A 22,845-nucleotide genomic window follows, 5' to 3' on the forward strand; every position below is an offset into this window, starting at 1 on the left:
CTGTATGCTCCTCCAGTACTATATAGACCCCCTGTGTGCTCCCCGTTATATATAGACCCCCTGTGTGCTGCCTCAGTAGTGTATAGACCCCCTGTGTGCCCCACAAGTAGTATATAGACCCCCTGTGTGCTCCCCTAGTAGTATATAGACCCCCTGTGTGCTCCCCCAGTTGTATATAGCCCCCCTGTGTGTTCCCCCACTTGGATATAGACCTCATGTGTGCTCCCCCAGTTGTATATAGACCCCATTCTGCTGCCCCAAGTAGTATATAGACCCCCTGTGTGCTGACCCAAGTAGTATATAGACCCCTCTGTGAAGCCCCAGTAGTCTATAGCCCCCCTGTGTGCTTCCCCAGTTATATATAGCCCCCCTGTGTCTTCCCCGTTATATAGCCCCACTGTTTGCTCCCCCTCCCATATACTAATATAACACAATAAAACAAACACTTATACTCACCTGGGTCTGGGCGTCTCCTCTTCTCTTAACTCTTGTGGCCACAGGAAAGGTTTCCCCTGCGGTCACAAGAGGCCGCTCTCCCCTTGTCCTGGCGCCGATGCTCCAGTGATGTCACTGGAGCACCGACACCACAAGGACAGAGCGGCCACTTGTGACCACAGAGAAAACACTTCCTGCGGCCACAAGAGTGACTGACAGGAAGCCAATAGCTCCTGCCCTGTCAGTGCTGCTGCATGTAACTGTGAGCGCTCATTACGAGTCCTCATAGTTACAGTTCAGATCACAGCAACGAGCGGGGCAGCGGCCCTGTCTAGTGGTCTTGAGCACAAGAGAAGAGCGGGGCGTGGGGGCCCCCCTGGATGTTGGGGGCCCCAAGCGATTGCTTGGGGTGCTTGGTGCCAAAGACCGCCACTGTGTATAACGCCAGACAACGGGAACCAGCACTGGTGGTTTTCACAGTCTCCAGTCATTAAAACCAAAAAAATTGGGATCCTCAGGGGTGGAGTTAGTCCAGACATAACCAATCGTTCGGCAGCTCTGGTCCATGTATAATAAATACTCATTATTGGTGGGATAACTGGACTTGAATGGACCAGACTGACCCAGCCTTTAGTTAGGGGTCCGGTTCCCAATGTAATCGGGACTGTTTTTGTTTTTTTTTGTGTTCTCTTAACATTTTGTTTGCTAAATCGTCTTTCTTCTCTTGCAGATCCTCAGTGGTATCCAGCGCGACAATCAATACGGTTAGACCCCAGTATGTTGGGGAGTTTCCCATAGGAGTAAATAAACTTTTGTAGACAACATTTGCTTTTTCTTTTATGAGGGCATGTTCACACAGTGTCTTTTGAGGACGTATAAAAATACGGCAGTTTTTTACTAAATTAGGAGCACATTCATTATTTTACGGCCGTTTTTCCATACGGTGTGGGCACATACTTCAATGGGGCGCATTAGCTTTTTTTTTTAATTACAACCATATATCTTTCCTTTAAAGTTACGGCCGTATTTTGCCCTTATTTTTACGTGTGAACATATCCTAAATGTTCGTGCATTGTTCATGTTTAAGGGTTGTCGAAAGATTTATCTTTACTTTGAAAAAGTGATCAGGCTGGAAAAAACTAAGTGTACTCACCTGCCATGATCTCCTGCCGCTACTGTTCTAGTGACGCCCAGTCCTCGCTTGTCTGCACTTCCGGCTCTCTGTCTCAACACAAGGAGAGATAATCAATAGCTAAGATGGGTCATCGCTGCAGCCAGTGATTGGCTGATTGGGTACCCCCTTGTTTTAGGACCCAGAACAGCAGGACTGAGCGGGGGTGGGGGAAATTGCAGCAGGTGAGTACAGATTTTTTTTTATAGCTAATCACTGGATGCCTCCATTACTCGGCACTCACCGGAGATGATCCGAATCCCCATTATGTCGTGCAGGATGAGGCGTAGGCCGTGCTGCGTTGCACAATGTAGTTTTCCTAACATAAAAAACATTGATTTTATATTTATTTTTCCTATTTTGTCCCCATCACCCGTTGTGACATTTACAGCTTTTTCTGTGTCTTCAATACAGAGGGAAGGTCCCTGAAAGACGAAGAAATCCTGCGGGAGCTTCCAGTCGGCACCACAGCTACCTTATACTTCAGAGACCTGGGTCCTCAGATCGGGTGGACTATGGTAATATAGAATATATAGGGGAATATCGATCCGTCATTTCTATCCTCTAATCGTGTAACAACTTAAAGGGGTTTTACTTAAAACTTAAAAAAAATATTCTTGTAAAAGATTATGAACCAAAATGGCCGCGGTGCCCATAGCCATCCCCTGCAGCCGCAATGTCAGGTGCCCGGCGCCCCGGTGTATGCTGTCACCTGGGATTAGCGGCAATGCTTGTATCATAGCTGCACTGATCTATACTTATCAGCAGACCTGACCCTGCAGGGGCGTGGCTTGTGTAAACTCCACCCCCAATGGGCAGGGTTGTTCCTGGGGGGCAGGGCTTGTTTTATTTTAAAACAACGGCTGTTATATTGAAATAATGGCCGTTATTTACTGTTATATGGCTGCCATCCACTCAATTTCATCACTGTGTGGACAGATCCTTTCTGTGTTTTTAATCCACTCCTGGTTTTGGTTGCAATACTGACTGAAATATACTGACTGAAATATACGTAGTGTGAACCCAGCCTTAAACTGTGAGTTTAAACTTATTTATACACGAGGCCCCGGAGACTGATCCATCAGGAGAGGAGAGAGAAGGGCTGGAGACTGATCCATCAGGAGAGGAGAGAGAGGGGCTGGAGACTGATCCATCAGGAGGGGAGAGAGGGGCTGGAGACTGATCCATCAGGTGAGGGGAGAGAGAGGCTGGAGACTGATCCATCAGGAGAGGAGAGAGAGGGGCTGGAGACTGATCCATCAGGAGAGGAGAGAGAGGGGCTGGAGACTGATCCATCAGGAGAGGAGAGAGAGGGGCTGGAGACTGATCCATCAGGAGAGGAGAGAGAGGGGCTGGAGACTGATCCATCAGGAGAGGAGAGAGAGGGGCTGGAGACTGATCCATCAGGAGAGGAGAGAGAGGGGCTGGAGACTGATCCATCAGGAGAGAGAGGGGCTGGAGACTGATCCATCAGGAGAGGAGAGAGAGGGGCTGGAGACTGATCCATCAGGAGAGGAGAGAGAGGGGCTGGAGACTGATCCGTCAGGAGAGGAGAGAGAGGGGCTGGAGACTAATCCATCAGGAGAGGAGAGAGAGAGGGGCTGGAGACTGATCCATCAGGAGAGTAGAGAGAGAGGGGCTGGAGACTGATCCATCAGGAGAGGAGAGAGAGGGGCTGGAGACTGATCCATCAGGTGGGTCCTCTGACTGAGTAGTTTGCACAAGTTGTGAGAGAACTTTCTGGCGACAGAAGAAACACCAAGTAAATATTCCATGGAGACCTCTGGGAGAAAGTTTTGGACGTTCTCTGTACATTTGGCAGCATTCTGGGTGTTCGGCTGGGGACGCTGTGCGCCACTATGTGATTGCTGCTCCGGAGTCACACAACGTTCCGTTGATTGTGCTGAGTCCATTACAGGAGACGTATCACCAGGGGATGGAGCGGGGCTGCGGCTTCGGGACTGTGTGTCCAGGTGCTGAGACACTTTGGGATTATATTCCCGACTCTCCGTTGATTCTCCGTTATTTCTCCTCTTTTCCAGGTGTTTCTGACAGAATACGCCGGGCCTCTCCTTGTTTACTTCCTCTTCTACTTCCGGATGCCTTTCTTCTATGGATTGGCCAAGGCGTTCACCTCCAGCCCACACTCTGTAGTCCAGTAAGTGAGGTTGTGTTCCCTCTGTGCGACGTCCGGTGTCCGTCCACTTACCGCTCTATTCTCCTCCACAGCTTGGCCTGCTGCTGCCATTCCTTCCACTACATCAAGAGACTGATCGAGACGATATTCGTCCATCGATTTTCTCATGGGACGATGCCGCTGAGGAGTATAGTGAAGGTGAGGCGGCTATTCACGTGTAGAGATCTGAGAACAGACCTGTGACGTATAAGGCCCCGTTCCCACTGAGCAAAGCTAGCGGAATTCCGCGACGGAATTGTCCGCCGCGGAATGCCGTTAGCCTCCCGCTCATAATGGGAGTCTATGGGAGGCGCGCGCTCCTGCCCTGTCCGCGCTGAAGAATGAACATGTTCATTCTTCAGCGCGTACAGAGCAGCAGCGCGCGCCTCCCATAGACTCCCATTATGAGCGGGAGGCTAACGGCATTCCGCGGCGGACAATTCCGTCGCGGAATTCCGCTAGCTTTGCTCAGTGGGAACGGGGCCTAAGGGGGAAGATACTGTATACACAGTGTGTGCTATGGCTGCAGCAGGCTGTGTGTGTGTGTGTGTATATCATCTCAAATCTGGGTGCAACAAGGCTTCATACTGTGGAGCAGAAGCATTGCTCAGCAGCTGTGTGGATGTAGACTAGCCTCTGTGCTGCCCCCTGCAGGCTCCATCTATGTGTATGCTATCGCTATGCTCTGCAGCAGTGTGGATATAGACTAGCCTCTGTGCTGCCCCCTGCAGGCTCCATCTATGTGTATGCTATCACTATGCTCAGCTGCTGTGTGGATGTGGACTAGCCTCTGTGCTGCCCCCTGCAGGCTCCATCTATGTGTATCCTATCACTATGCTCAGCAGCAGTGTGGATGTAGACTAGCCTCTGTGCTGCCCCCTGCAGGCTCCATCTATGTGTATGCTATCACTATGCTCTGCAGCAGTGTGGATATAGACTAGCCTCTGTGCTGCCCCCTGCAGGCTCCATCTCTGGCTCTGAGAACCTTCTGCGGTTCCCGGACCAGCACTGAGCAGTCTGACATATGAATCCAGCATTTTCTGTGGCCACAAAGTCTGCACATTGCACAGGCTGCTTGTCTCCTCTCCTTGCTCCTCCCCCTCGGCCCCTCCCCCCTCCATAAAATATAATGAGCCCATCTTCATTTTGCTTCTCTCTGATAGTGAACAGATAAGAAGTGAGGGGGGGAGGTGTGTGTGTATGTGGGGGTGGGGGGGGGGATATAGCCTTGTGAGTACAGAACCAGTGTATGACGTCCAATACATTGGGCCGTTATATCCCATTGGGGCTGAGGATTCTATTTGTTGATGGTCCCCAGTATTTCCAGTAGATTATACAGGACTTCTCACCCATCATTTAACCATTCTTATAATCTACAGTCATTCCCCTATAGAATGTATCTAGTAGTGACTATTATACAGTGATATATATCTAGTAGTGACTATTATACAGTGATATATATCTAGTAGTGACTATTATACAGTGATATATCTAGTAGTGACTATTACACAGTGATGTGTATATATAGTAGTGACTATTATACAGTGATGTATATATAGTAGTGACTATTATACAGTGATATATCTAGTAGTGACTATTACACAGTGATATATATCTAGTAGTGACTATTATACAGTTATATATATATATATATATATATATATATATATATATATATATATATATATATATATATATAGTGAATATTATACAGTGATATACACTCACCGGCCACTTTATTAGGTACACCTGTCCAACTGCACGTTACCGCTTCATTTCTAATCAGCCAATCACATGGCGGCAACTCAGCGCATTTAGGCATGTAGACATGGTCAAGACAATCTCCTGCAGTTCAAACCGAGCATCAGTATGGGGAAGAAAGGTGATCTGAGGCCTTTGAACGTGGCATGGTTGTTGGTGCCAGAAGGGCTGGTCTGAGTATTTCAGAAACTGCTGATCTTCTGGGATTTTCACGCACAACCATCTCTAGGGTTTACAGAGAATGGTCCGAAAAAGAAAAAACATCCAGTGAGCGGCCGTTCTGTGGGCGGAAATGCCTTGTTGATGCCAGAGGTCAGAGGAGAATGGTCAGACTGGTTCCAGCTGATAGAAAGGCAACAGTGACTCAAATAGCCAACCGTTACAACCAAGGTAGGCAGAAGAGCATCTCTGAACGCACAGTACACAGTATGGGCTACAGCAGCAGAAGACCACACCGGGTGCCACTCCGCTCAGCTAAGAACAGGAAACTGAGGCTACAATTTGCACAAGTTCATCGAAATTGGACAGTAGAAGATTGGAAAAACGTTGCCTGGTCTGATGAGTCTCGATTTCTGCTGCGACATTCGGATGGTAGGGTCAGAATTTGGCGCCAACAACATGAAAGCATGGATCCATCCTGCCTTGTATCAACGGTTCAGGCTGGTGGTGGTGGTGTCATGGTGTGGGGAATATTTTCTTGGCACTCTTTGGGCCCCTTGGTACCAATTGAGCATGGTTGTAACGCCACAGCCTACCTGAGTATTGTTGCTGACCATGTCCATCCCTTTATGACCACAATGGACCCAACATCTGATGGCGACTTTCAGCAGGATAATGCGCCATGTCATAAAGCTAGAATCATCTCAGACTGGTTTCTTGAACATGACAATGAGTTCACTGTACTCCAATGGCCTCCACAGTCACCAGATCTCAATCCAATAGAGCATCTTTGGGATGTGGTGGAACGGGAGATTGGCATCATGGATGTGCAGCCGACAAATCTGCGGCAACTGTGTGATGTCATCATGTCACTATGGACCAAAATCTCTGAGGAAGCTTCCAGCACCTTGTTGTATCTATGCCACCAAGAATTGGGGCAGTTCTGAAGGCAAAAGGGGGTCCAACCCGTTACTAGCATGGTGTACCTAATAAAGTGGCCGGTGAGTGTATATCTAGTACTGACTATTATACAGTGATATATATCTAGTAGTGACTATTATACAGTGATATATATCTAGTAGTGACTATTATACAGTGATGTGTGTATATATAGTAGTGACTATTATACAGTGATATATATCTAGTAGTGACTATTATACAGTGATATATATCTAGTAGTGACTATTATACAGTGATGTGTATATATAGTAGTGACTATTATACAGTGATGTGTGTGTATATATAGTAGTGACTATTACACAGTGATATATATCTAGTAGTGAATATTATACAGTGATATATATCTAGTAGTGACTATTATACAGTGATGTATATATAGTAGTGACTATTATACAGTGATGTATATATAGTAGTGACTATTATACAGTGATGTATATATAGTAGTGACTATTATACAGTGATGTATATATAGTAGTGACTATTATACAGTGATTGTATAATAGTCACTACTAGATATACACATCACTGTATAATAGTCACTACTATATATACATCACTGTATAATAGTCACTACTATATATACATCACTGTATAATAGTCACTACTATATATACACGTGATATATATCTAGTAGTGACTATTATACAGTGATATATATCTAGTAGTGACTATTATACAGTGATATATATCTAGTAGTGACTATTATACAGTGATATATATCTAGTAGTGACTATTATACAGTGATGTATATATAGTAGTGACTATTATACAGTGATATATCTAGTAGTGACTATTATACAGTGATATATATCTAGTAGTGACTATTATACAGTGATATATATCTAGTAGTGACTATTATACAGTGATGTGTGTGTGTATATCTAGTAGTGACTATTATACAGTGATATATATCTAGTAGTGACTATTATACAGTGATGTATATATAGTAGTGACTATTATACAGTGATATATATCTAGTAGTGACTATTATACAGTGATATATATCTAGTAGTGACTATTATACAGTGATGTATATATAGTAGTGACTATTATACAGTGATATATATCTAGTAGTGACTATTATACAGTGATATATATCTAGTAGTGACTATTATACAGTGATGTGTGTATATATAGTAGTGACTATTATACAGTGATATATATCTAGTAGTGACTATTATACAGTGATATATATCTAGTAGTGACTATTATACAGTGATGTGTATATATAGTAGTGACTATTATCCAGTGGGATAACTCTGCCATTGATTTACAGAACTGCTTCTATTACTGGGGGTTTGCGGCCTGGCTGGCGTACTACATCAACCATCCTCTCTACACTCCACCCTGTAAGTCTGAGGGGGCGATGTCCGGGGTCTCCTGTGCCGCGCTCCTCAGTAGCCGTCATCTCTTCTCTTATTATCTTACAGCTTATGGGAAGAAGCAGATCAGCCTGTCCATGATCATGTTTCTGGTGGGTACTATCATTGTGATATAGCTGTCTTCTCCGTTGTGTTATGTTTATATAAAAGTAACCCGCTGCGGCATCTGTTGGCGCTATACACAGAAATCCTATAATTACTAATAATAAAATATCATATAGTATTGCAATTTTTATAGTGACCACTAGGTGTCAGCACAACATGTATTAGTATGGGCTGTTGCTTTATGGCCTGCTGTAAATGTCATCAACAAAGTATCACTATTCACATATAGAATTGTAATTCAAATATATACTCCTCAGCATTGACATTTTAACATTAAAGGGGTACTCTAGCAAAAAATGTTGTTGTTTTTTTTTTCAAATCAACTGTCAGGAAAATATATAGATTTATTATTTACTTCTTTTTAAAAATCTCCAGTCTTCCAGTACTTATCAGCTGCTGTATGTCCTATAGGAAGTGGTGTATTCTCTCCAGTCTGACACAGTGCTCTCTGCTGCCACCTCTGTCCATGTCAGGAACTGTTCAGATCAGGAGAGGTTTTCTGTGGGGATTTGCTGCTGCTCTGGACAGTTCCTGACATGGACAGAGGTGGACGCAGAACACTGGGTCAGACTGGAGAGAATACACCATTTCCTGCAGGACATAAAGCAGCTGATAAGTACTGGAAGATTGGAGATTTTTTTTTTTTTATAGAAGTAAATTACAGATCTATAAAACTTCCTAACTGTTGATTTGAAAGAGAACTATTTTTGGCAGAGAACCCCTTTAAGAAGGAAAAATTGTGGAATTATGGAAATCACCGGATCGATAGTCCTGTTAATGATGCAAATGATAAAAGGAAACAAAATATTCTGAAATGTAACGTCTAGTATGAATGGCGGCCCAGACCTACACACACACTGACACACCTTGGCAGGTTATCACTGGTCGCCTGGGGGACGTTCTGCCATGCTGAATGAACTTGGGCGCAGAAATTCTCCGGATCTGCTGCTGGCCGCTCCTTCAGCAGTCACCGACTAATGACGTCTCAGATGTGCTTGATGGGAGACGAGGCCAGGCGTGCTGCTGGTCATATGGGGGCAACTTTATTACCACGACCATCATGAGACCTGAAGTAGTCGTACTGACAAACTGCTCGTGGGACGTTTCTGAGAAATGGCGGCACCATCAGTTCACCTTAGCCCAATGTGGTGCGAGCGTCTTCGGATGGTTTGTGTAGATGCTGTGCGATGCTCCAGGCTCGGTATATGACATGCGACTTCACTGTACAGAATGCATTCTTCTGGCCTTTATACACTTGAAGCCCCTCCCACATGACACTAAAAATCCGCCCATCTACAGATCTCACCTAATACCTTACGGGTGGTCCTTGATGTTGCATTTTCAATGCTGATGGGTGTAGTAGTAGCCGTTCAGGTTACATCACTCCCTCCTTTATACTTTATCCTATATCTTTTTGTTTTTACAGATCTGTGAAACTGGTAATTTCTCCATTCATGTAGCACTTAGTAATCTGAGAATAGAAGGTAAGGTTTATTGTTTTTTATGTTTTTTGTGCATTTCTATACTTTCGGTTGCGGTCATGTGTCGGGGTGATGCGATGTGCTGTGGTGACCCAGGGGTGCCAGTTACTTGTAAGTGCAGGTGTTGCAGGGCTCGGATTGATCTATATCCTCCCTGGATCCCAACATACGCCGATTAAAGAAGTAGTTGTGGTCCCTGTGGTCTGGTGATGTGGTGGAGAGGAACCACAGAAAACACGTTGACCCTTTCCCTGAACCCTTTCTTAAAGGTGCAGTACAATAAATCGCTGTTCCTCATACGTAATGTGCGAAAGGGGGCGCTTGAGTCTCGGCTTGCCTATTCCTAATAACTCTGAGGTTGCTGTTATAGACAATACACTAAAGAGATCCTTATGTAAGTTTGAAATAAAGTCTCTTAAGGAGGTTACTTGTTAGGGTAGACTTGTGACCTGCAGGTAGGAGAGGCTATTGCTTGGTGGGAGTCCTATCCAATACAGTATTTTACTCAGCTGGAAGGGGCGTTAACCACTTTGGAGTCAGTGATTTATCAAGTTGAGAAAAAGTTCCTGTATCCACAGCTATGACTGATCCGCCTAATGCTAGTCAAAGGCACTGAATGACACCATGGCTTCCTTCAGTGTGTTCTGGGAGATTGCATATCTTTCTCCTTTCTCCTATCTGACTGTTTTGCACATTTGCAGGGTCTCTATACTAATATAAATATTTTCTCTGATGGGGAATAAGACAAAACAATTAAAATACAAGATCTTGCCAAAGTCCGGCTTCCCACATCCTGCCCCCCAGATGGAGCAATAGTGATGTACTGTAAACTGAAAGGGTTTTCTGGGCTGATATGACTGACGGCCTCAGGGTCACTGCTGCTTATGGCCTCATCCACCTGGTAGTGCTGAACGGCCGATTTCCCCCCCCCCCCCCCCCACACACACACACTCACACTCGAGTGCTCGATCCACTCCTCCCCCCCAGCATGGAGGCTCTGCGCGGTCTCTATTCTGCCCTATTGTCTCCTGATCATCTCCCCCTCTGAGCGGAGTGCCCACCATGAGAAGCCGCAGAGATGTGTATGGCGTCTTAGATGCTGATGAATGATGGTGACTTGTAGAGCCGAGGCCACTGGTGGAGATAACTGTTGCTCTTCCATTCCCCACCGTGTTGCCGCAGCCTGAGGATCAGATGGTCGTGTTGTAGATTTTTACTATGGAGCTGCTATAACCTCACGTGTGTTTAACACTTTCAGGCACCAGGTCGCGGCGGTATCCCTTCCCGACACGGAATCCTTTCACATGGTTGTTCTTCTTCGTGTCTTGTCCTAACTATACCTATGAGGTGCGTAATGGCAAATTACACTCCAAATGTGATTAGTTCCTCTCTGCTGTAATAAAGGACCTGGCAGACGCCCCTGTAGTTTGCTGACGTCCTCCTGCTGATATATAGAACAGATACAGACGGGCCGCGCATATAAGATACTTAAAGGGCACCCGTCACCTTAAACCTTGTGTCTGATCTGTGGGCGTCACGTTATAGAGCGGGGGAGCAGAGCACTATGGGGAAGGATTCAGGAGAACTTGTCATTTTGCTCTCTGCTCATTATGGGATTTGGAGTCCAGTGGGCGGTCCTACTCTGTAATTTAGCACCGCCTACTGGACTCCTAAACCCAGAATGAGCAGGTATTTAAATAAATGACGAGTTCTCCTGAATCTTCTCCCATAAAGCTCATCTATCCTTGTTCTCTCCTCCTGATCTATAACCTAATGCAGACGGATCAGACCCCGTATTCACTGTGACAGGTTCCCAATCACTTTGTATGCGCAGTATGTATATAGACATTTCACAGATGTCGTCCTCTTTTCCAGGTAGGAAGCTGGATCAGTTTCACGGTGATGACGCAATGTGTTCCAGGTACGAATACTTCCCCCCCCACCTCAGCAGAGCCACAATTCTATATCTTCTGTGTATTATATACGGCAGGTAGGGGCACATGCTGGGGTGACATTTTATTAGGTGTTTTGTTATACAGAAACCCTCCTGCCCCCGCATCATTGTCCTGTAGTCTGATGGCAACTGGAGGGTCTGGATTGGCTCAGTACATACAGTACATAGCCGCCGACCTCTAGTCACTGGGTTTCTGGTGTATAATAAGTCTCCCTCTTCAGTTTTGTGTTCAGGGAGTCCTGGGAATGAGCATGTGTAGTGAGTGTTCCTGCAAGAGCTGCAATCAGAATTCTGCTCTCATCGTGTCACAACCCCAGAAGAACTTTAAACGCCAATTATTCCGTCATGTAGTGTGAATGTGGCCGCCATGTATTCCGTCATGTAGTGTGAATGTGGTCGCCATGTACTCTGTCATGTAGTGTGAATGTGGCCGCCATGTATTCCGTCATGTAGTGTGAATGTGGCCGCCATGTATTCCGTCATGTAGTGTGAATGTGGCCGCCATGTATTCCGTCATGTAGTGTGTGAATGTGGCCGTCATTGTGAACGTGGTCCTGGCTCTCAGTATCAGACCTCTCTCTCTCTCTCTCTCTCTCTCTCCTTGCAGTCGGACTCTTTACGTTGATCGGTTTCATTCAGATGACAATTTGGGCGAAGGAAAAACATCATCGATATATCAGGGAGTTCAAGGACTATCCCCGATTCCGGATGTCCATCATCCCCTTTCTACTGTGAAGACCTTTATGCAAAAAATTAAAATTTCTAGGATTTTGTTCTCACATTTGATACTCTGTATACGGAGATGCCCAGAACGGCCGAAGGGTTTTTAAAATATTTTTTCCAATAGCATTTTCTGCAGATTGAAAACAATTTAACGTCTATTATTATAAGATACAACAGGAAAATATTGTAACGGTGATAATAACCGATATAACATGGGAGCAGGACCCCCATGTCATAGTACAGATGCCGTTACCCACCATGAATGTTACACGGCTGCGTTACCTCACACGTCTCCAGGACGCTCTGTGTATAGAAGGGTGCGGCTATATTAAAGTACCGGAAGATTGTTTTTATTTACTTAGTAATTATGAGCTGAAGAGTCCAGTGGGCGGTCCTACTTAAGTGTTAGCCGTCACTCACTGATAAGGACCTCCCACTAGACTACGTATGAGTGCAGGGCATGTGACGGCCGAGACTCAGGTCAGCCATCTCCAGCAGCTCCAATGGACAATGACTACAGAGCACACGCTAGACGCAAGATCACAGCCGTCCTAAAAGTCAGACCCCCTGTGATCATACACTCTGTTCTGTGGATAGGAGATAACTTGGAAAGGGGTTATCCAGCATTAGAAAAAAAAGCTACTTTCCTGACCCTGACTGGTTGAAAAACGTAAAAGGTTACAGACATGTCAAGGGTCCATATAAGATCTATGCATGAAGCGCTATACGATGCCCAAAGCCTGTGAGCTCATACAGTGCAGATAGGCGGCCGGTGCCTTGTGGTATCAGGCTGGGTGCCTGCAGCTCTATAGAGGACACCGCCTGATGGATCAACCATTGCTCTATGTGGCCTTCCTCAATGCAATAATGTTAATCATTTTTAGTTGATGTTAAGAATAATCCCCATTGCACTTGTTGTTGTGTTATCAGTTTTCTGTTTTATCTATTTTATCACTAATGTTCGGCAAAAATCGCATCTAACTGGAGTGAGAAACGTCAAAAACAATCACTGCGTCGCTTCTCGGCTTTGTTGCTAAGATCATGTACAGTATCTGTTCTTATCAGTTTAGTTTCTGATACGTTCCCGATCCGGGACCATATATTACAGGGAGATGGAGGGAGAGCTGGCCGTATCCTCTCCAGACATTCACCTGGTAGTGCAGCACAAAGAAAAAGAAAAAACTTACTGCGAGTAAAAACGAGAGGACGGGAAGCTTTTGTGCCTGGTGATTTAGAAGGAACATAGAACAGACTGTTATCTCTAGGTCCTGGACATGAGAAGCCGTATACGCCCCAGGAAGAAGCCAAAGCCTATAGAGTTCTCCTCAATCCCACCAGAAGCCATAAAGCCGATCACCCATGGCTGTACGAGCTGCGGATATCACAGCGGCAGAAAAGCCATACACCGTGTAATTCTGGACATCGAGTAATAAAGAGACTGAGTTTTCTTACACCGACTTCTCTATGGTGATTTGTTCTATGGGATACAAAGCGTCCGTTCTGGGGTCTATAGGACATCTGCCCGCTCTATAAACCTCTTCTGAGGAATAAGTTATGGAGGCGCTGGCGGGGTCCTGACTAAGTATGTAAAGGCCAATGGACCGCAGGGACACCCGTCAATGGCTTGGATGATTTTATACTGACTACTAGAGATGAAACTTAGGGCCCTATTCCACAGTAACGATAATCGGCCCCATTTGGCCCAATTCGGCCGATTATCGTTCGGTGAAATAGAGAGAATGATCAGCCGATGATCGTGCCATCGGCTGATCGTTCATTTAGGGCCAGACCTAAAAACATCGTTCCCCCACCGTGCATCGCTACGGTTGAATAGCGGTGCACGGCGGGCGACCAACGATTTCAGAAGCGCAGCATCATACATTACCTGCAGGTCTTCTCGGCGCTGTCTTCATCCCCGGGTCCCGCGCGCTCTATCTACCGAATGGCCGGTCAGCTGACGGAGCGCTCAGCCAATCACAGGCCGGGACCGCCGCGGCCTGTGATTGGCTGAGTGTGGCCTGTCAGCTGACCGGCCATTCAGAAGATAGAGCGCGCGGGACCCGGGGATGAAGACAACGCGGAGAAGAAGCCTGGACAGGTAATGTATGATGCTGCAAGGACATCGGTAACGATGTCCCTGCAGCCCTCGCTCAACGATCATCGGGCCGTGGAATAGGCCCAGTAAACAAGCGGTGATCTAGCAGATCGCCGCTCATTTACATCGTTGATCGGGCCCTCCTCGGCCCATGGAATAGGACTCTTAGAGTATGTTCAGGTTCACCCAAAGTCTTGGTGATTGATTGGATGCCGCCATAGGGAGTGATGGATGTAAAATAAATTCCGCTCCCATAGACTTCTGTTGGTAATCCGTACCCCAATCCTAATCCGCACTAGGACATGTCCTTTTTATAACGGAATGGATTACGAATCAAAATAAAAACGGACTGTGTGAATAGCGCAATATAAATCAACGTGCTCTGAATTGAACCGTGATTACGGATCCGCAATTACGGACAACTTTATGGGACGTGTGTGAATAAGGCTTTAGGGCGGCAGCCAACGTCTTCAGCCACCGGGAATCAAATGCCAAGAGTTTGGGTTTGGATGAACCTGAACATACTCGATTTGTTCATCTCTAGTGTCCGTTGTTTTATCAGGTAACGTTTGCATGCAGCGCTATTCTTCCCATCAGAAACGACGGAATCTGCGGATGATGGAATGTAAGTGTGAACAGATCCTTGGATTTACACACATCAGAACTACATCCAACCGTTGTAAAGAAGATTTGTACATTATTATCATCATCATCCTCATCCGAGTTTAATTATAATAGTAATACCGCTACATGATGGTAGAGAGGAGCAAATTTACAGGAATAAGAAAGCGATCAGTTATCTCTGCAATTTGCTCGTCAGCTGCTTCCATGTAACTGACTGCCGCTCCTCCGCGGGTGCTGAGAAAAGCTGGATCCAGTCCTGGGAGAAGTTTCCCAGCACCCGGGATGAGCGGAGATAACCGAGCGCTTCCCTCCCTTATTCCTGTAAATTCGCTCATCTCTAATGATAAACCAAAGGAGGTCGATTCAATTGACTAAACTTTATTTGTTAATAAGCATATGAAAAAGGACAAAGCGTATCTAACCTTCTTGTCATAAGTCAGGAAGTACAAAGCGCTATCGTTTATCGTAGTCGTCTCCTAGACGCGGTACCTTCGTCTGGTTATGACAAATGGGGGGAGCGTATTGGCGCGGCAGGTGGAAAGGATTGTTATGGTGAGAATTTCTCCCAGATAAAAGTTTATAACATTTTCGACCGTCCCACAATGGGCGACGTGTTAGTGGAATGGATCTTTTTACAAAACACTATGGTTGTTTACATTGAATGTTGATAGAATCTACAGTACTGACTGTCCGGTCTACCCCCCCGTGTATGGACCTGGTTCCACCCTGAGCAGCACCCTACAACACCAACCAACAGCGGGGAGCAGCGGCTGAAGTGACCACCCAGAGAGTGTGGGGGGCACCATGGCTGGAGGTGCTGGGACTCTGTTCTAAGACTCTGTGCTCTTTAGCTTCACAACTTGTAGACCTGATCCTCATCTCTTGTTACAGAAAAGCACCGCCATCTTCCCATCTGGTGCCCTGATGCTGAGGGCAGATTTGGTCTTTATGAGGCCTTTGGTGCTGGGGCAACTTTGACGTCCCGCGAGGCTCCGGCAGCTCGAGGATGGAGACGGATATCCTCATCCTCTGTCTGCTGCTTAGCAAAGTTTACAAAAACCTGTGAAAGGAGAATCAGAAGTTAGGGTCCTATTACGCGGAGCGATTTTTAAAGATTAACAACTAACGATAAACGATCGCAAACGAGATTATTTATCGTTAACCTGAAATCGTTCACCATATTACACAGAACCATAATCGTTAGTTAGGATCGTTAATAAGATCGTTGTTGCGATCGTTACTGTGATCGTTTATTCCTTCTGATCCCAGCAAAACAATGAGCAATGTGCAATTACACTGAACGATTAGTGAAAAAATGCGGAACCTGAGCGAACGAATGTGGAATTACAGCGAACGATTAACGATAATTTAAGGTTCAGATCTAAATCAACGATTAACGACATACGAACGATTTTTGGATCTTTGCCTGCAATTACACAGGATGATTATCTTTTAAATATGAACGATTTAACGATTTTTAATCCCGTGTAATAGGGCCCTTACTCGAGGCCCGTCTGCTGTCGACTTCCCTATAGGACTTCATAGATGTTGGGAACAAAAGCCTCCAGTTCCTCACACAAGCCGCTCGCTGAGGGAGGCAGAAGGAGAGGGATTCCGAAATACACTGACCTGCCTCCATGTTTCCTCAGACTATAGCAAAGTGACATCAGCAACCAAAGTGTTTGATACTTTGTGCTTCTTAGTAATTAAGTGCGAACGATGAAGTAATGAGGAGGATGAGGAAGAGTTCCAGGGTCAGAAATTGGAGGAGATTTATAGCAGAATTGGGGCAGACTAAATGAACCAAGTGTTTTTTTTTCTGCTGACAATTTTCTCTGTTTCTATGGAGCTGTCTTATAGTGAGATTGTGGCTGTTGCCCATAGCAACCAATCACAACTCCCATAGCAACCAATCACACCTTAACTTTCATTTTACCAGAACTGAAAGCAGAGCTGTGATTGGTTGCTATGGGGGCTGTGAATAGTTGCTATGGGCCACAGTAAGAATCTCACTGTAAGACAGTGTGATAAATCTCTCGTTATATATATGTATCTATGGCTCGCCTTACATACAAACAGGCCTCTGAAGGAAGCTGTCATTGCTCATAGCAACCAACCACAGTGTAGATTCCTTTCCATAGCAACCAATCAGTGCAGCTTTCATTTTTCATAGCAACCAATCACAGCGTTTCTTTTTTTCTTTTCTTAACATGTTCTGGTAAAATAAAAGCTGTGATTGGTTGCTGCGGTTCAGTTTACATACATCCCCCCCCCTATATCCTATCTGAATCCAAGAACAAGGGGGAAATGACTCTAGTAACGCCATATTGTACAGAGCCGTGATATAGCGGCACCATACTGTATCTGTGTAACTATAAGTTTGTTTTTCCTCATGAATTTATATAAAATTTTTGAGAAAACAATTAATAATATATTCAGGCTATTCTATGCTAAAACGAAGCCAATAAAAAAATACAACAAAAATAACCAACCCTGATACAGCGACATTGATGGAAACAGCGACATTGATGGAAAAGTACAAAGTACTCAAATGTAGGGATGAAAAAAACCTGGCAGGTCCTTAAAGGGGCAGTCCTCTCCTGTCATCCTGTGTAACCAGCTGCCATGGCTGTCTCCAGCCTCCTGACCACCCCCGGTCTCCAGATACAGGTGGGTCCCAGAGGCAGGAGCGGCATCTAGCTGACATTTATAGAGCATCTTGTGGATGGGACGTACATGTCCCAAATAGGGATCTTTAAGGCCTAAAGGTATTTCTTGAAGGGTTACCGTCTTCTTGGCACGATATCATTAGATCAGGGGGGTCAGACTCTCCGCCTTCCAGCTGTTGCGAATCTACATTTCCCATCATGCCTGAAGAGTCAAAGCTTTAGTTCTCCAGACATGATGGGAATTGTAGTTTTGCAGCAGTTGGAGGGCTGCAGTTTGCCCCCTGTGCATTAGGGTGTGGGGGTCTCCAGCACACGTCTGACCTGGTCCAGCGTGGTCTGGGACACGGAGTACTCCTCGATGTTGAGGATTTCCTTGTTGGAGATCAGCAGCTGGAATATCCTGGCCAGTGAAGAGGAGGAGATCTGGTACTGTAGCATGTTGTAGTGCTTCTCTCGCTGTAAGCTGCCGGGGAAGTTGCTCTGTATAAACTTCTCTGCCGGTCCGGGGTCTGGCGCTGATCCCAGCTTCTGGGCTCTGATCTTCATGGTAACTATATACCCGTCTCCAAATCTGAAAAACAGGAACAGAGTGAGAACCTCGGCCATGATATCGTAGGGGTCACAGCCACTTCTGAGTCTATAATATCAGGTGAATGAACTGGGTGGTCCGGAGCGCTGCTCTGCAGGGAACAACAGTGCGAGCCCATTCACTCTCAGCATTGGCAGTGGTCTTCAGCCATAGACCCCACTGAGTGATGGCGTATCCTTCCATCTGTATACCCCCTTCATATCTAACAACTAAACGTTACCATAAGAACATTGGTCGCCATACTTATATTTTAGATGCTGAATGGTTCCCAGACACTTGAAGTTTCCTTTGACCATTATAGCGAGACGGGTGCAGAGCGCTTCACATTCCTCCATACTGAAGAGAGGGAAGAAGACAATGAGTATACGGCCCGCTCTCCAGCGTTCTGGTATATAGGTATAGATCCCACTAGTGGACATGCCTGTGAGAGGTAAGCACCACGGCGCGGCCTTCTCTGATGATACTGACTATAGAGTTCCATAGGAAGCGTCGTGACTGAGGATCCATTCCTGTGGTGGGCTCGTCCTGGAAGAGGAGATACATTATTTATAGGTTACAGCCGGGCACAGAACGACCCACGAGGGGGACAAGATTATCTACAGGAAAACCATAGAAAGTGCAATGCAACTAATGGCTGGAAGTATAGAAGCCTTAATATATATTCTGTAAGAACTAACCAATAATAAACAATACGCTATGCTATCTCGGGTGAGCAGAATAATGTATACATGCCCAGGGGTACAGTGTAGTGAGCATGCTCCGTGTCCTGTGCAGAGGTCACTGTGCCGGGAATGAGGCGCAGGTGAGTTATGACATGAACTATTTACTTCACTGGGTAGATGTAGTGAGCATGCTCTGTGCGCAGTGCAGATGTCACTATGTAGGGAAAAGGAGGAGGTGATCTGTGTCCATCACCTACTTGCTTCTATGGGAGTGTGTTGTCCGCATGCTTTGTGACCAGTGCTGAGGCCAATGTACAGGGATAGGGAGGGAGTAAGATGTGTCCATCACAAACTGAATTCTTTGGGAGTGTTTAGTAAGCATATTCTGTGTCCTGTATTCTAAGAAAGACAGTTGTGGGCATGCTCTGTGATCTGTTCAGACGACTGCTGAGATGTGATGTCTACAAAACATGAAGTGTCAGCCTAATATGATGTGCAGTGACAAAGTGAAAACTAGAGGATCTCTCTCTCTCTCTCCATATATATATTATATAGATAGTGATATGGAAAATGTAAAAAATACCCCAAACCTACCAACAATACCACTGGAGGGCATCCGATAAGAGCGATTGCAGTTGATAGCTTGCGCTTGTTTCCTCCGCTGTAGGTGCCCGCTGACTGATCAGCATATTTCTTAAGGCCCAATTTTTCAATCCCCCATTCTGCAACCTGGAGAACACAGGAGGGGCAGGTGACTGAATTATCCCCATAATGGATCCTAAGACTATGAGTGAGGAGCGTGCAGAGGCCTTCACACTGATGTCGCATAACATTTTAGTGCACCCACTATAATACAACTGAGCCTCTCCCCCTAGAGGGCGGAGCCAGTCACAGCTGTATATGGGACTGGGGCTCTTCAGGGAGTTAGTACCGCCCCTGAGGAAACTGCTCCAACACCTTCGTGCTTCTATATATAAAATGTAACTGTAAAAAGAAAGCAGAACATCACGGATACTTTGGGATGACATATTGCTTTACCATGTCCACTTCTTCTTCGGGAACTCCCCGTAAACGGGCATATAGCTGCAGATGCTCGCGGCCAGTCAGCAGCTCATCGATGGCATCAAACTGCGGACAGTAGCCCATGTTCTGGTGCACATCAGCTATATCCGTCAGTACACTGGAAAGAAGAAAAACGCATCATTGCTATCCTAAACCAGAATGCTAGAGGTTATTGCTTAAATATCTAATAGAATATAAACTTTTCTCAGAAAGACTTTTAACATGTCATAGAGACCGGTCTGGAACTGAGCATTCACACCCGTACCGATCGGGAGAACGAGCCGGGAGAAGAGCGCACTAAGCAATTCAGAAAACGATGCTGAAGCCACACGGTTCGGCTACCTGGGCCGCTCACACTAATCGTGAGATTTATCGGTATCTGTGGATAGATTATCAATCAGATGGGTGATATATGTGGGAGAGATGCAGCCTCTCAATGGTTACAGCTGGTATCTGCAATTGGCGTACAATGTGCGATGGATCTGGTTACAGCAGTGTATAGAGGAAAACACGTGACACCTCGAGCATCAAAAAAACAACGAAAATAAAAATTTAAAAGTTGTCAGCACGAGGGACGGATACAGAAAGACGGGAAAACTGATTACTATACAATAATATCATGAATCTGCGGACTGAGATCTGATGTATCAGGCAGCTCCTCCGCTTTCCTCCTGATTCGTCATACAGACCCCGTCCCCCCCCATGTGACTTGTTTACAGATTCAGCATCACTAGACTTTAGATCCATCAAAAACACTGCACAGAGAATGACCCCCCTCCTGGGCACAGGCGGCAGTGGAGTCAGGAGCCGTCCACGTGGTCGTCCGAATTTTCCACCCAGATAGTCTCAATATAAAAAACATGTTTTGGCAGCGACCGACAGACTGGACGGAGACTACAAAAACAAATCCATTTTGCTGACGGTGTTTTTTATACTGTACAAATAAATGTGGATATTGACTCTCCGCATCTCGCCAACGCCAGTGCCCAGCACAACATGTTTATATGGCGTCCAGGGAGAGCGCCTCACTGCTTATGGCATCAGCTGATGGATCCCGGCAATGAGAGGTTATAATTGTTGTATATGAAGCCTCATTAATCCCTATGATAACACTGACAGATTCATCAACAATCGCGAAACCATCTGAGAACGAGCTGACAGCCTCAGGAAACAGCCATCAAGGAGCTACAAACATGGTCACCTCAATGCCTAGATAAACTCTACTTCTCCTTAGAGATCTGGATCCATCTGACCGGCCATGTTCCTCCACAGAGATCTGGATCCATCTGACCGGCCATGTTTCTTCACAGAGATGTGGATCCATCTGACCGGCCGTGTTTCTTCACAGAGATCTGGATCCATCTGACCGGCCATGTTTCTCCACAGAGATCTGGATCCATCTGACTGGCCATGTTTCTCTATAGAGATCTGAATCCATCTGACCGGCCATGTTTCTCCACAGAGATCTGGATCCATCTGACCGGCCATGTTTCTCTATAGAGATCTGGATCCATCTGACCGGCCATGTTTCTCCACAGAGATCGGGATCCATCTGACCGGCCATGTTTCTCCACAGAGATCTGGATCCATCTGACCGGCCATGTTTCTCCACAGAGATCGGGATCCATCTGACCGGCCATGTTTCTCCACAGAGATCTGGATCCATCTGACCGGCCATGTTTCTCTATAGAGATCTGGATCCATCTGACCGGCCATGTTTCTCCACAGAGATCGGGATCCATCTGACCGGCCATGTTTCTTCACAGAGATCTGGATCCATCTGACCGACCATGTTTCTCTATAGAGATCTGGATCCATCTGACCGGCCATGTTTCTCCACAGAGATCTGGATCCATCTGACCGGCCATGTTTCTCCACAGAGATCTGGATCCATCTGACCGGCCATGTTTCTCTATAGAGATCTGGATCCATCTGACCGGCCATGTTTCTCCACAGAGATCTGGATCCATCTGACCGGCCATGTTTCTCCACAGAGATCTGGATCCATCTGACCGGCCATGTTTCTTCACAGAGATCTGGATCCATCTGACCGACCATGTTTCTCTATAGAGATCTGGATCCATCTGACCGGCCATGTTTCTCCACAGAGATCTGGATCCATCTGACCGGCCATGTTTCTCCACAGAGATCTGGATCCATCTGACCGGCCATGTTTCTCCACAGAGATCTGGATCCATCTGACCGACCATGTTTCTCCACAGAGATCTGGATCCATCTGACCGGCCATGTTTCTCTATAGAGATCCGCATCTATCTGACCGGCCATGTTTCTCCACAGAGATCTGGATCCATCTGACCGGCCATGTTTCTCCACAGAGATCTGGATCCATCTGACCGGCCGTGTTTCTCTATAGCGATCTGGATCCATCTGACCGGCCATGTTTCTCCACAGAGATCTGGATCCATCTGACCGGCCGTGTTTCTCTATAGCGATCTGGAGCCAGCCCACCAGCCATGGTGTACAGGTGACCACACTATGTGCACTGTATATATTATGTCCGGGTCGGATTGCAACTTCCATCATAAATCTACAAATCCTTACTTCTGCATGAATAATAATCCATGACACGTGGATAGCCGTGTGTAGGTGCGGCTGCTGGGATTCCTCCTGACATTGAGAACTGCTCCGGTCTAGATGACAGTGTGCGTGCTGCCTCCTCTCGACTAAACTCAATAATGGAACCCGATGATGATCGCTGTGAGTGACCTGTCCTAGATATGAGAAACCACTTAAGTGGATCCCTGAAGAAGCTGCCGCCACCGTCCTCCGCTCATCACTTTCACAGTACTGGCAGAATTTATGGTCCTCCGGGGAGG

The 22,845-nt window shown here is 46.1% G+C and overlaps 2 protein-coding genes and 1 pseudogene across 3 annotated transcripts in view; 2 read left to right on the plus strand and 1 right to left on the minus strand.

Annotated features, from left to right (window-relative positions):
• LOC138789115 (very-long-chain enoyl-CoA reductase-like) overlaps positions 1–13,741 on the plus strand; it is a 40,753-nt gene extending 27,012 nt beyond the window's left edge. Inside the window, exons 4-13 of one of the 2 annotated variants that reach the window (XM_069967711.1) lie at positions 1,166–1,210; positions 2,021–2,124; positions 3,649–3,764; positions 3,836–3,941; positions 7,939–8,011; positions 8,093–8,136; positions 9,576–9,633; positions 10,889–10,977; positions 11,506–11,551; positions 13,416–13,741. In XM_069967711.1, coding sequence (XP_069823812.1) covers positions 1,166–1,210; positions 2,021–2,124; positions 3,649–3,764; positions 3,836–3,941; positions 7,939–8,011; positions 8,093–8,136; positions 9,576–9,633; positions 10,889–10,977; positions 11,506–11,551; positions 13,416–13,465 — 731 coding nt within the window. In that variant the 3' untranslated portion in view covers positions 13,466–13,741. The other variant, XM_069967710.1, reaches the window with a different exon arrangement.
• LOC138790172 (U2 spliceosomal RNA) lies at positions 13,321–13,495 on the plus strand (annotated as a pseudogene).
• A 1,647-nt stretch (positions 13,742–15,388) lies between the features above and the next one.
• The window catches only part of ABCA4 (ATP binding cassette subfamily A member 4), a 154,472-nt gene continuing 147,015 nt past the window's right edge, over positions 15,389–22,845 (minus strand). The window contains exons 47-52 of the mRNA XM_069967712.1: positions 19,985–20,126; positions 19,541–19,675; positions 18,706–18,809; positions 18,528–18,620; positions 18,017–18,266; positions 15,389–16,086 (exon numbers count right to left, since the gene is read on the minus strand). Coding sequence (XP_069823813.1) covers positions 15,973–16,086; positions 18,017–18,266; positions 18,528–18,620; positions 18,706–18,809; positions 19,541–19,675; positions 19,985–20,126 — 838 coding nt within the window. The 3' untranslated portion in view covers positions 15,389–15,972. The remainder of the gene's footprint in view (positions 16,087–18,016; positions 18,267–18,527; positions 18,621–18,705; positions 18,810–19,540; positions 19,676–19,984; positions 20,127–22,845) is intronic.

The sequence above is a fragment of the Dendropsophus ebraccatus genome, chromosome 4, assembly GCF_027789765.1.
Source record: "Dendropsophus ebraccatus isolate aDenEbr1 chromosome 4, aDenEbr1.pat, whole genome shotgun sequence".
In the NCBI taxonomy this organism is placed as follows: Eukaryota; Metazoa; Chordata; class Amphibia; order Anura; family Hylidae; genus Dendropsophus; species Dendropsophus ebraccatus.